This window comes from Triplophysa rosa, linkage group LG17 (genome assembly GCF_024868665.1).
Source record: "Triplophysa rosa linkage group LG17, Trosa_1v2, whole genome shotgun sequence".
Taxonomy (NCBI): Eukaryota; Metazoa; Chordata; class Actinopteri; order Cypriniformes; family Nemacheilidae; genus Triplophysa; species Triplophysa rosa.
Window position 1 is genome coordinate 20,845,044 of NC_079906.1, and position 12,361 is coordinate 20,857,404.

The window sequence follows — 12,361 nt, forward strand, 5'->3', positions numbered from 1 at the left end:
TGGTATGATAAAGATGTGTTTTATTTAATGCATCCGTTTGTTCATCATACCTGTGGAGCACCATAGATATACAGCACCAGTGGTTCGTTCTCCGGAATGACAAACCAAGCCTTCTGCCATCCACGGCCACTTCCCTTCTCCATATGATGCAGAAAACTACACAGCACACTGTTCTCAGCGGCCACCGACGCCTGTTTCTGTACGACGGGAAAACACAGATCACACTTCACAACAATTCCATCTTACATCCTAACTACAAGCATCATTCATCCTCTTCTCTGTGATAAAAGTGCATGTTAAAGGAATAGCCCGGGTTATTTATAATGTATGGGCAGAATGTGTGGCTTACCATAGACAATTACAACCCCCTCAGTTTGTAAATAAAGAATGAATAATGTGTTTACAGTAAAGCACTGGGTTGGAGGGTTATGCTTGCATTGTTGCTAAAGTGCTTACATCAACTATTCAAGCTCTTAAGTTCTCTATTGTTGAAAAATCTTTAAAAAAAAAAACCTTACAATTCAGACAATGTTACACGTTAAGCAATAAACCTTTTTTAATGGAAGAACTTATATAACAAAAAAGCATCGTTTACGTTATCACAATATCACGTGTCCACATGTCCTTCTATTTAACTATATGTTGTTAAACCTCTGACGTGTGCTTCGCCACTTTACCTCCAGAATGGAGCGCCGCCTATGCGCGCTGTTGGTTAAAGTGGCTGGAGAGGGCGGGACGCCCACGAGTGTAGTGTAGCAGTCTATACACACGCGGTTGGCTCGGTTGTTGTCGTACAAAAGACGGGCACGAAACTCCGAACACTTTCCACACACCACCTGAAATAAACATCACGCCACGGCCTCAGCATCAGTAAGGCTCGTTTAATTGTTGTCAGTATTAATGCGTTTGGGATGTCATGTGACGTACGTGGCCGCAGGCTTTGCAGTGATGTCGTCTTTTGGTGATGGAGTTGAACGGCTCCTGACACTTCATGCACAGCGTGACCTCTTTCTCCCGGATGGGAGTGGGCGCTCGCTTTCCGAGCTCTGTGCAATTCTGACGGTGCGGAAAAAGAAGATATTAGAGTCACCTCAGAAACACTTGGACCCGTGACATCATTTGTATTTTATCCGTTTTATCCAAGACCAACCGGAGAGTGGGGGGGCGTGAAATCCTCCTCACGAAATGAGCAGTTGAGCATCCGGAAGGTCTCCAGCGTCTGCTCGTGTCTCTGTATAGTGGCTTGGATTGCCTGTGAGAAAGAATGAGACGTGACAACAATGCGAGATGTGTTTGAGACACACGAGAATCTGTGGCGTGACGTGCAAGAAAACGAAAAGCGTACCTGAATCCAATCTCTCTTTTCTTCCTCCGTCCTGGTAAAAATAACACGCATAAAAAACAAATCAAAAGCCACACATACTTTTCTCATTCTCATTCGACAGATGATTTGCTTTCCTTGGGTGTTTTCTCCGAATGCCCAAGAGCTTCGAAAACATAAATCAAAATTTCTGTGCTCGCTTCTCAAGCTCAGATTTCGTTTTCAAGCGGATGAGGCACATTCCCACGTGTTGAAACTCACCTCGCCTGCAGCTCCAGCGAACGCTGTTTTCCGGACACGAGAAACGTCCGAGGTACATTCATACTGCTGGTTTCCTTCAGCTGGGAAAGAATGCGAGCGAGTCAGTAAGCGATCTGATAAAAGCAGATTTATTTTAAATGCGAGAGACAAAGAAATGACGGACCTCCATTCCGTCTACGTCGATCCTCGCTCGGACCCCAAACTTCTGTCCTATCAGCCTCAGTTTGGGGACGCAGTACAACAACCTGTCATTAAACTTCACAGAGAAAATCACGTGCGATAAACATGCCTGCTTTTTAGACAACTTGATTTTTACTGATTTTCTTACAAAGAAGATTTCATAGATATGTACACCTAGATGCCACATTCAACAGCCCCAGACATGTTGACGTGCCCGTCATCGTAAAAACAGTCAACATTTGAGTTTCTGATGTCACTAACAGTAAAATCACTAGAAACTAGTTTTCTAAGATGGTTCCAGTATGGCACACATCTATGTTTAAATATCTATACGTACCAAGGTGTTTCTGGGTGGTTTGTATGGTTCAGGATTGCCGTGTGATTTTCTAGGGTGTTGTACGCTGTTGCTAGACCACTTATTTAGCACTTGTGGTATCGTCACTCACCAAAATGAGGTATCTGTCCTGTGAAGTCCCGTTCTTGGCCGACAATTTCAGGATGTGTCCCTCTTTTATGAGCTCATTAGTTGGGTTAACAATGTCCTCCTCTCCACCGAGCAGCTCGTACACCTTCAACAGCTTTCTCATGCGTTCCTGAGCAACCAAACACGCACAAACACTTGTGTAGCCATTTCTTGATTATACTGTATAACCATACATCATTTCTCCAGAAGAAGACATTTATTAACCCATTGGAGTCTTCTGGATAACTTTAATGGCCGATGCATGTGCTTTTACAGCTTCACCACATTCTTAAAAAAAAGGTGTTCAAAAGGTTCTCCGAAGCCATAGAAGAACCTTTTGGTTCCAAAAAGAACCTTAAACATCTGAAGAACCTTTCCGTTTCACAAAAGGGTTCTTTGTGGCGAAAAAGGTTCTTCAGATGATAAACAAGTAAGAAAGATGGTTCTTCAAAGAACCTTTGGCTGAATGGTTCTCTGTGGAACCAAAATGGTTCTTCTATGGCATCGCTGTTAAGAACCTTTTAAGCACCTATATTTGATGGATGATACATGATGGATTTTTAATATAAAATGATTCATTTGTGTTAAGTAATGAATAAAGGGGGTCATATACATCTGGGATGGCGCACGGATGACTAAATGATAAAAGAATTGTCATATTTGGGTGAACTATTCCTTTAAAGGGACAGTTCACCCAAAAATGAAAATGTCTTCATTTACTCGCCCTCGAGTTGTTCCAAATCTGTATACATTTCTTTCTTCTGATTAGGGTTGGGAGACGTCTAACAAATTTGCATCGGATGATGCCTACAGTGAAACATCGAGATGGACGATGACATTGGGGCGAGGCGGGGGTTATATCAGTTTGCTAGATGGCCATCTGCCAAAACATTAAAAACAATTACTGTATATCAGGGCTCCAGACTGCGACCAAATCGCATTTTGCGGCAATTTTCAAGACAGCGTGAGCATTTTTACAAGTACGCATGTACGTCCTGCAAATTTGGAATTTCTGCCAGTTGTTATTTCATGTGGAAAGACGAGTAGATCTTGAGCCCAACCGTAGGCTGTGTGTGTGATTAGTCAACAGAACGGGTCACGCGTCACTGATGTTTCCCGCTGCCATCAGTTCATGTCGTCATTTACAGGTTTACACACACACAACGTGAGCGCATTACTACAATTCACTGTTTGCGTTCACTTTCTATGTCCGTCTCCGTCTCGCACGCACACGTGTTGCGCAGCTTCCAAATCATACTCAAACGTGAATGGACGAGCTCGACACATGTGCAGAATGTCATAGTGTGTGGACTCGGCTCAGTCGGCTGTCAACATTTGGCTTGGGAATGTGCTTTACGCGTATGGAATGCGCGGACCCTCCTGATGACGAAAAATGCGTCATGCAGGGGAATCACGATGCCGGCCCAGTATCGTGATGGCTGTCAGCCATCGGCAATGGACGATGTCATCGTCTATCGGCCCAACCCTAGTTCTGATAAACACAAAAGAAGATATTTGGAAGAACAGTTCTTGGACCCCATTGACTACCATAGTAGGAAAAAAAACAATGGTAGTCAAAAGTGCCCCAGAACTGTTTGCTGTCCTACATTCTTCAAAATATCTTCTTTTGTGTTTAACAGAACAAAGAAATGTACTGTATAAAGCAAGTTTTCCTGCTGTGGTAGTCAATGGTGGCCTAGAACTGTCTGGTTACAAGCATTCTTCCAAATATCTTTCTCTGTGTTCATCAGAACAAAGACATTAATACAGATTTGGAACAACTTGAGGGCGAGTAAATGAAGTCAGAATTTTCGTTTTTGGGTGAACTGTTCCTTAAAATATGACATGGCCTGTTAGATTCAGTTTCTCTTGGCAGGAGCGAGCGTCTCCAAATGTAAAGCATAAAAACACAGGCTAATATCAGCTTCAAATGAAAGACACACTGCACATTAAAGAGGCAAGCCACGTTTAATTATAAAGTGATGCTATGTGGCAGTGTTGGTTTTCGCCCCGCAGGGTGTGAGGTGTTGCTTTGGGCCGGTTCATTTTCAACTCCACTCACCATCTTCCTGATGGCTGCGTTGGAATGCTCCGCTGCTGTGGCGATCAGCTCCAGAGATTCTGCGAAGGACAAAGCAAAGTTCAATCCAGACAGCTCTTGATATTTACAAGACCCAATTTTCCTCAGCCTTTTATCTTGGCCCGTTAACCTTTATTGAAACTTTTCACCGAAATACTTCCATGCGCACGCATGAATAGTTGAAATGAAATGGGAAAGTGGGCCGCCATGGTCGATAAGGGCCATTTCAGCGTTCCAGTGCGCTGAACTTACTCTGAGCGTCTTTGAAGTCGTCCGCGTCCTCTGGCAGACGGTGCAGATAGTCTTTGAGCAGGAGCTCGTAGCGAGGAATCCTCTGCACCGGCTCCAACATGTGGTGCTGTAGGGTGAGATTCCCACACATCTCTTCTTTCTGCAACACATATCCAAAATCAGAAGATGAGAAAAAAACATTACCTGGCAAAAACACTGTGCATTTGCATTTTTGTTTGTAAACGTCACTTATTTGAATATTTTTTCAATTAAATCTGATCATTTTTTGGATCTGTAGTGAGTTTTCTTTTCCTCTGAAGGCCGTGAAGGCGGGAGAAATAACCAACTAAAGTGCTGCTCACCCAAGCATTACTTTAGTTTTTTTCTATTGCAGATTTATTAATACTTTAAATTAGGCATGGGCCGAATACCGGTTTCAAGGTAAACCGAGGTTTGAAAGATTCAAGGTATCAAAACCACTAAAATTTTCTGTGATACTGTTTCTATGGTATGAGCTGTGTTTACAAAAAAATAAATAAATAAGTCATGTAATGCAATGTTTGATGTTTAGGCCTAATATATAAGCTATGACAAAAATACATTTTTTGAAAGAGTATTATAATTTTAAGGCATTATTTTTACCTGACATATATGTTCTATGAATGTTGGTTAAAAATAAAATGTATTTGTGTCCAGTTGAAAAGTTGTTGTTTGTCTACGCAGACATTTGAAAATAGCACATTTTAGTGTAGTAATTGCAATACCGTGAAACCGTGCCACGATTGCTAAAAGTTATCATACCGTCAAAATATCATACCGGCCCATGCCTACTTTAAATTAGCTTTTGTTTTTAAGTTTTTATGTTAATTTTTTAATGCGCTTTAGTCATTTTACTATTTATTTTAAAAATATTGCTGTTTACATTAGCTTTTATTTTTATATTTTTAGTTTTTATATAAATTTTAGTATTTTTTGGCCATTTTTTAAAGTGCTTTTGTCATTTTATTATTTATTTTAAAAATATTGCTGTTTACATTAGCTTTTATTTCTGTTTTAGTTTAGTTTTTATTTATTGACAGTTATTATTTGAAGTGCCTTAAACATATACGAATCACATACATATACATATATACTGTATATATATATATACAGTGAGGGAAATAAGTATTTGATCCCCTGCTGATTTTGTAAGTTTGCCTACTTACAAACAAATGAAGGGTCTATAATTTTTATTGGTGGGTTTATTTTAACTGATAGACACAGAATATTAAAAAAAATCAGGGGAAAAAAATGTTATATAAAGGTTATAAATTGATTTGCATTTCAGTCAGTGAAATAAGTATTTGATCCCCAAGCAAAACATAACTTTGTACTTTGTGGAGAAACCCTTGTTGGCAAGCACAGAGGTCAGACATTTCTGATAGTTAGTCACCAGGTTTGCACATGTGTCCGGATACATTTAGTCCACTCCTCTGTCAATCTTTAAGGTTTCTTGGCTGTCGCTCAGCAAATTGGAGTTTTAGCCTCCTTCACAGAGGTTCTATAGGACTAGGGTCTAGAGACTGGCTAGGACATTTAATGTGCTTCTCCTTAAGCCACTATTTGGTTGTCTTGGCAATATGTTTTGCGTCTTTGTCATGTTAAAGGCTCATCCATGACCCATCTTCAGTGACCTAGTTAAGGGGAGGAGGTTCTCGTCCAAGATTTTACGGTACATGGGCCCGTCCCTCAGCCCCTCAATGCGGTGAAGTCATCCTGTATACCTGTAGCAGAGAAAAAGCCCTAAAGCAGAATGTTTCCAACACTGTGCTTCTCTGTAGACATGATGTTCTTGGGCTCATAGTCAGCATTTCTCTCCCTCCAAACACAGGAGTCCATTTTGGTCTCACAGCAGTGCCAGCACTTTCGCCAAAGCCTTTTCTGAATCATTTTGATGTTCATTGTCAAACTTAAGACGAGCCAGGCGGGCCTTCTTGGGCAGGAGGACCTTGCGGGTGCTTCAGGATTTCAGTCTACTGTGGCATAGCGTGTTACCAATGTGTTACCAATGTTTTGCTTGCTAACTGTGTTCCCAACTGTCTTGAAATCATTAACAGGCTTCTTCCGTGTAGTTCTGGGCTGATCTTTAACATTTCTCATGATCATCTTTACCCCATTGGGGAAATATTGCAGGGAGCTCCAGAACAAGGGCATTTGATAGTTATTTTGTATATCTTCTATTTCCAAATAATCACACCAACAGTTGTCTCCTTCTCACCAAGCTTCTGTCTGTAGCCTATTCAAGGTTTGTGCAGGTCTCCAATCTTGTCGCTGACATCCTTTAAAACCTATTTGGTCTGGACCATGGTGTTGGAGAGGTTGAACTGGAAGATACAGATTCTGTTGGCAGGCATCTTTTATATACATAACAAGCTGATTTAGGAGTACTTTCTTAAAGTGACAGGACTAATCTGTGGTCCATATAGGCACATAACCAATCTGTGGAGCCAGAATTCTTGCTAGTTGGTAGGGGATCAAATACTTATTTCACTGACTGAAATGCAAATCAATTTATAACCTTTATATAACATTTTTTTCCCCTGATTTTTTTTAATATTCTGTGTCTATCAGTTAAAATAAACCCACCATAAAAATTATAGACCCTTCATTTGTTTGTAAGTAGGCAAACTTACAAAATCAGCAGGGGATCAAATACTTATTTCCCTCACTGTATATATGAATTTTGAAAACAAACTGTTAATAATACATTCTTTTATATTAATCATATTTATAATATAAACTAGCATGAGATAGATTTATCTAAACTGTTATTTATTTTTTATTTTTGCTGTCACACCACAGGGCATATTAAAGGTTTATTTGTCAACTACCCATATATATATTTTATCCCTAATATAATAAATAACTATAATGCTGCTCTGTATATTGCATTACGAATTGTGTTTCATTTCGTCTTCATCACTGAAGCAAACACTTCAAGCACAATGCAAATCATTCGTTTCTAGCGTGACCTTCGCGTGCTAGAACCCACGACATGCTTGATCTCCTTACAGCGCTCCTGTGATCTCAGGCACCGGGCTTCTAGCACTCTTAATATTCTACACACAGTGGCAACCAAAGACGTTTGAAGTACAGCAGCAGGCCTGGCTGGGGTGCTATTAGTATTCACTATAACATACAACACCCCCGAAACGCTTCTGCACCCCTAGAGACTCACGCTTTCATCTGACGCCATCAATCAGCGCTGAGCCGGGGGTGAAATCTCGTTATTTTCTACGCTGATGCTCGACTCTGACTTCAGACTCTTAAGGTGAGTATCACGGAAGCGAACACCTGCTGGATGATATGACTGCATGACTAACACACGCTCTGTGGGTTCAGTCCACGGGTGTGAATTATCCAATGTCGCACGCAATTAACACTCATTATAGACGGTGAGGAGGTTAGGAGGAGTGTTTTTCATTTTCACACATTTCAGCTGAGAGTGTGATTCTCTCACCATATCTGACTTCCTTTGGATTTCTAAAGTGAACGACAGTTATTTTATAGTATGTTCTATTCTCATTGTGATGTTCAGCTCAATTTGTAGAGCATTGTGGGTTTGTAAAGGTTGTGGGTTTGATTCGCTTTGGACAAAAGCGTCTGCCAAATGGATTCAACTTTATTGTTCACTTTGTATCTGGAAATTTATTCAGAAATCTATGAATCGTGATTAATCCAGAATAAAAATGAGTGTTTAAATAATAATTTATGTCTGTACACTGTGCATATTCATTTAGAATGCAAAGGAAATTTAGTTTAAACATTTAGTTTAAACATTTGCCATGAGGTGCCATGTTGAACTTCCAGTGACCAGTATGAGAGTGAGAGCGATAACACCAAATTTAACACACCTGCTCCCCATTCACACCTGAGACCTTGTAACACTAACGAATCACATGACACCGGGGAGGGAAAATGGCTAATTGGGCCCAATTTGGACATTTTCACTTAGGGGTGTACTCACGTTTGTTGCAGCGGTTTAGACATTAATGGCTGTGTGTTGAGTTATTTTGAGGGGATGGCAAATTTACACTGTTATGTAGTAGCAAAGTGTCATTTCTTCAGTGTTGTCACATGAAAAGATATAATAAAATATTTACTAAAATGTGAGGGGTGTACTCACTTCTGTGAGATACTGTATTTAGGAAAAATAAAAAAATGAATAAATGTTTGTATGTATTGATATATAAATAGTAAAATATACATGCAAATATTTCCTAAATACTATATACATGTATGTGTACGTGTAGGGCTGCAGTTATCTATTATTTTAGTAATCGAGTATTCTACTGATTTTCCATCGATTAATCGGGTATACGTTTTCTTTATTAAAGAGCAATACTAAACATACAAGAGAAAATAAGACAGGTCTCTTAAAATGAACAACTAATTTGTTTACTTTTTAGAAAAATTAACATATTTATTGCTGAAATTGCATACATTCATATCTGTGAAAACTAAACCCATTTAGTACATTCCATTGCCATATTACATTCAAAATGCAATATAGGCCTAATACAAATGTATAAATATGAAACATTAATAAAAACAGAAAGAATAATTTCAAAGGTAAACAACTAACTTCAGCTTATGCATGATGCATTTAGTTGATCTAAATTAGTTTTAGTTTCTTTTTTATATATTAAAGGGGTCATATGGTGGAAGTACGTGTTTTTCTGTGTTTTTGGTGTGTTATAAGTTGCCCATGCGTGTATTAGACACGTGAAATTGCACAAATGAAAGTGTGGGAACAAAAGATGCATTCTATCTAAAAGCGAATGCTCAACCAGACTTGCCTGAATCTACGTAACTTCGTAACATGATTTGACTAAGACCGCCCAAATCTACACGTAGTTAAGGTGGGCGTAATTGTAAATCTCATTGTATCGTCTGTCAGTACAATTGCTTTGGAACCTGATGTTCCGAATATGGTAAGAGGCGTTACATTTCCGTGAAATGCTTGCAGTATTTGACCAATCACTACGCACTGGTGAACTGGCCAATCATAGCACAGCTCGCTTTTCAGAGCGATGAGTTTTGTAAAAAATCAGCGTGTTTCAGAGAGGCGGGGTAAAGAGGAGATACAAACATGCACGGTATGTGGAAATACAACGTTTTTTAAATTTTAAATGGTGTATACACATTGCGTTACATCTAAAACAAACAATAATATTCGTTTTAGCCGCGCAATATGACTCCTTTAAATAGTAATATATTTGTCCACATAAAAATACAGAGTTGCCCGGACTTTTATTTTGGCAGGTCGTCGGAAGACGCTTATTTTTTAGTGCGTTAGCTTCACTCAGTAAAATTTTCTGAAATAAACTCTCAGAGCAACTGTGTGGAGATGAAGTTCATGTGTTCATGTCCTCATTCAGCGCAGACGCAGACAAATTCATGAGCATCACGCGTGTAGCACGTTAAACTGTGCAGTTCATTCACGCAGACACGCAGAACAGACAGATGACGTGTTTAAATAACATGATTCAGCGTCCACTAGTCCGCATCTAGTTTTATGGACTCAACGCAGCCGGAAAACAAGTTTCACTCGCAAAATAGACTAAAACTAAGTAAAATAGCAGTTCACCATTTCAATAAGCTATCACTTATTTATCAGCATGAGAAACACGTGTGAACAGACTAAAATGCGCGTGTCTGACGGTGAATGCGTGAGACTTGAGAGCCCTGTAACATGAAGTTTAGCGGGCTGTGCGTCAGTAATAACGGTCCGTGGGGAAACGCAGCGCTCCGTGTGTACTGTAGTTAAATGGATTAAACGAGGCGTCGAGGCAACAAAAATTGCCTCGATGATTTTTTGTTCGAATAACTCGAGTTACTCGAGGAATCGTTTCAGCCCTATGTATGTGTGTGTTTATAAATACAAAATATATATGCACAATGAATGCGCATTACATAATAATAATAACATATATTATTATAACTTTTATTCAGGATGTGATTAATCACGATTAATTGTTGCACAGCCCTACTTTAAATTATACTGTAGATTATACAATATATTTCAACAGTATTTTCAAATAGAATATTGTTTATTATTTTTATTATTATTATTTTGAGAGTATTCATTCAGTGAAATGAACGATTTTATTGATGCAACCGCTTCTAAACATTGATTTCAGTCTTTGAAATGGATTTACTCAGTCAACATTTAAGATATCAAAATTGTATTTTATATAACGTAGGATGATTTTATGTAGAAAACAGATCACGGAAATCAACAAATCACAAAAATGACTTTGGGAATATGTATATCACAAAGGTTTTACCTGGATGTTATGAATGATGGCTTTAAACTGCGAGCACCGTTGCATCCAGCTATTAACCAGCTCCATAGCCCTGTCGAAATTCTTCACATACTCTCCGTACATCTTCAGGAAAGGAGCCAGTTTCTGCAGGATGTCACCGATGCGAGGGTTCTGATCCCTGAGGGCAGAGGTCAAGTTTAGTAAAACTCTTAGCCTTCGATTCTTTCTCTATTTCTTTTTCCTTCTCACCATTCCTCCATGCGTTTCTCCAGCGCGGGCAGCAGGAACTGTTGGTGAAAGCAGTAGATGGAGCAGATATTGGAGAAGATGCCCATGACCACCTCACAGGGGAAGGAGTTACGAGCTCGGGCCTCCTCCATGAGCTGAGCGCAGAACACCTGATCCAGGAGATGGAGTCTGGACACGTACGCCTTCTCCGTGTGCAAAAGCTCATTGGCAATATTAAACACCCGCTGCTGGACCGACAGCTAGAATCAGAAAAAATATTGATAATGTCTTGTCTGTTCCTGTTTATAACATCTTATTCTGATACTGATATGACTTTGTCGGTCATCGCATTGCACATTTTTACATTTTCTGACAAGAGAATAGATATACAACTTTTTTTTTTAAAGTTCAGTTAACTACAAAAAAAGTTATTAATAAGAGGTTGCTCTTTTATACCTCAGGATGGCGTATTTGATGATAAATGTTTGAGTTCATATTAAGATCTTCATTAATATTAACTTTTGATCGCAATCATTGTTGAGATCTAACGGACTCTGAGACATTTTTTAGATTTCTGGCTCGTTTTCTCTGGAGAAATATCTGAGACGGAGATGAAACTTGCTGAGAAATTGTGAGATTGGATTGAGACAAATTAATAGCATTAATATTAATATAATATAAAGTCCCAGTGAAATTAAAATGCCTATTTTTTCATGAAATATCGCAGCGTCTTTTGTAAATGTGATGCGATCTGGGAAAAGCCGACGGATGTCGCGTTGTGACGTTTTCAGGAATATCAAGATCGAAGGTCAATTTTTTGTCAAAATTGGTTTTTCATTAAATTATTATTATAACCTCTTGTCTATCATCTCTGAAAATATCGTGGCAAAATTTACTTGTTTACAGCTAAAAAATAGCGATTTATAGTGGCTAGCTGATGTATAAGGACATGCCGGTGGAGCTGCAAAAAATCACTCATAACTTACCTCTCATAACACTACAAAGACAGTTCACCTATCAAAGTAAATCACATAACATGAAGAATGAAGGAGTATCAATGCACATTTTCTGCAAGTCCTGTGTAAACTACTGCATGCAAAGTTTTTTTATACAACGTTTTCGTGAGATGGCGGAGCTCACCGTCTGGAGCACCGGGAGTAATCCCCGGTCCGCTGCTCATGCGAGCCGCCTCCGGACCACGATCGCAAAACATACAGGGGATGATCAAAAGTTCAGACACTATGCCCATGATAAACAATGTAAAACTTGCTTCACTACTTACTAGTTGT

The 12,361-nt window shown here is 39.3% G+C and overlaps 1 protein-coding gene across 4 annotated transcripts in view; it reads right to left on the reverse strand.

Annotated features, from left to right (window-relative positions):
* Positions 1–12,361, reverse strand: part of fgd1 (FYVE, RhoGEF and PH domain containing 1) — a 43,030-nt gene that overhangs the window by 5,100 nt on the left and 25,569 nt on the right. For all 4 annotated transcript variants that reach the window (XM_057355842.1, XM_057355841.1, XM_057355844.1 and 1 more), the window contains exons 5-16: positions 11,094–11,332; positions 10,866–11,022; positions 4,558–4,696; positions 4,288–4,346; positions 2,209–2,355; positions 1,746–1,838; positions 1,583–1,662; positions 1,346–1,376; positions 1,151–1,252; positions 928–1,056; positions 678–836; positions 51–197 (exon numbers count right to left, since the gene is read on the reverse strand). In XM_057355842.1, the coding sequence (XP_057211825.1) occupies positions 51–197; positions 678–836; positions 928–1,056; positions 1,151–1,252; positions 1,346–1,376; positions 1,583–1,662; positions 1,746–1,838; positions 2,209–2,355; positions 4,288–4,346; positions 4,558–4,696; positions 10,866–11,022; positions 11,094–11,332 (1,482 nt within the window). The remainder of the gene's footprint in view (positions 1–50; positions 198–677; positions 837–927; positions 1,057–1,150; positions 1,253–1,345; positions 1,377–1,582; positions 1,663–1,745; positions 1,839–2,208; positions 2,356–4,287; positions 4,347–4,557; positions 4,697–10,865; positions 11,023–11,093; positions 11,333–12,361) is intronic.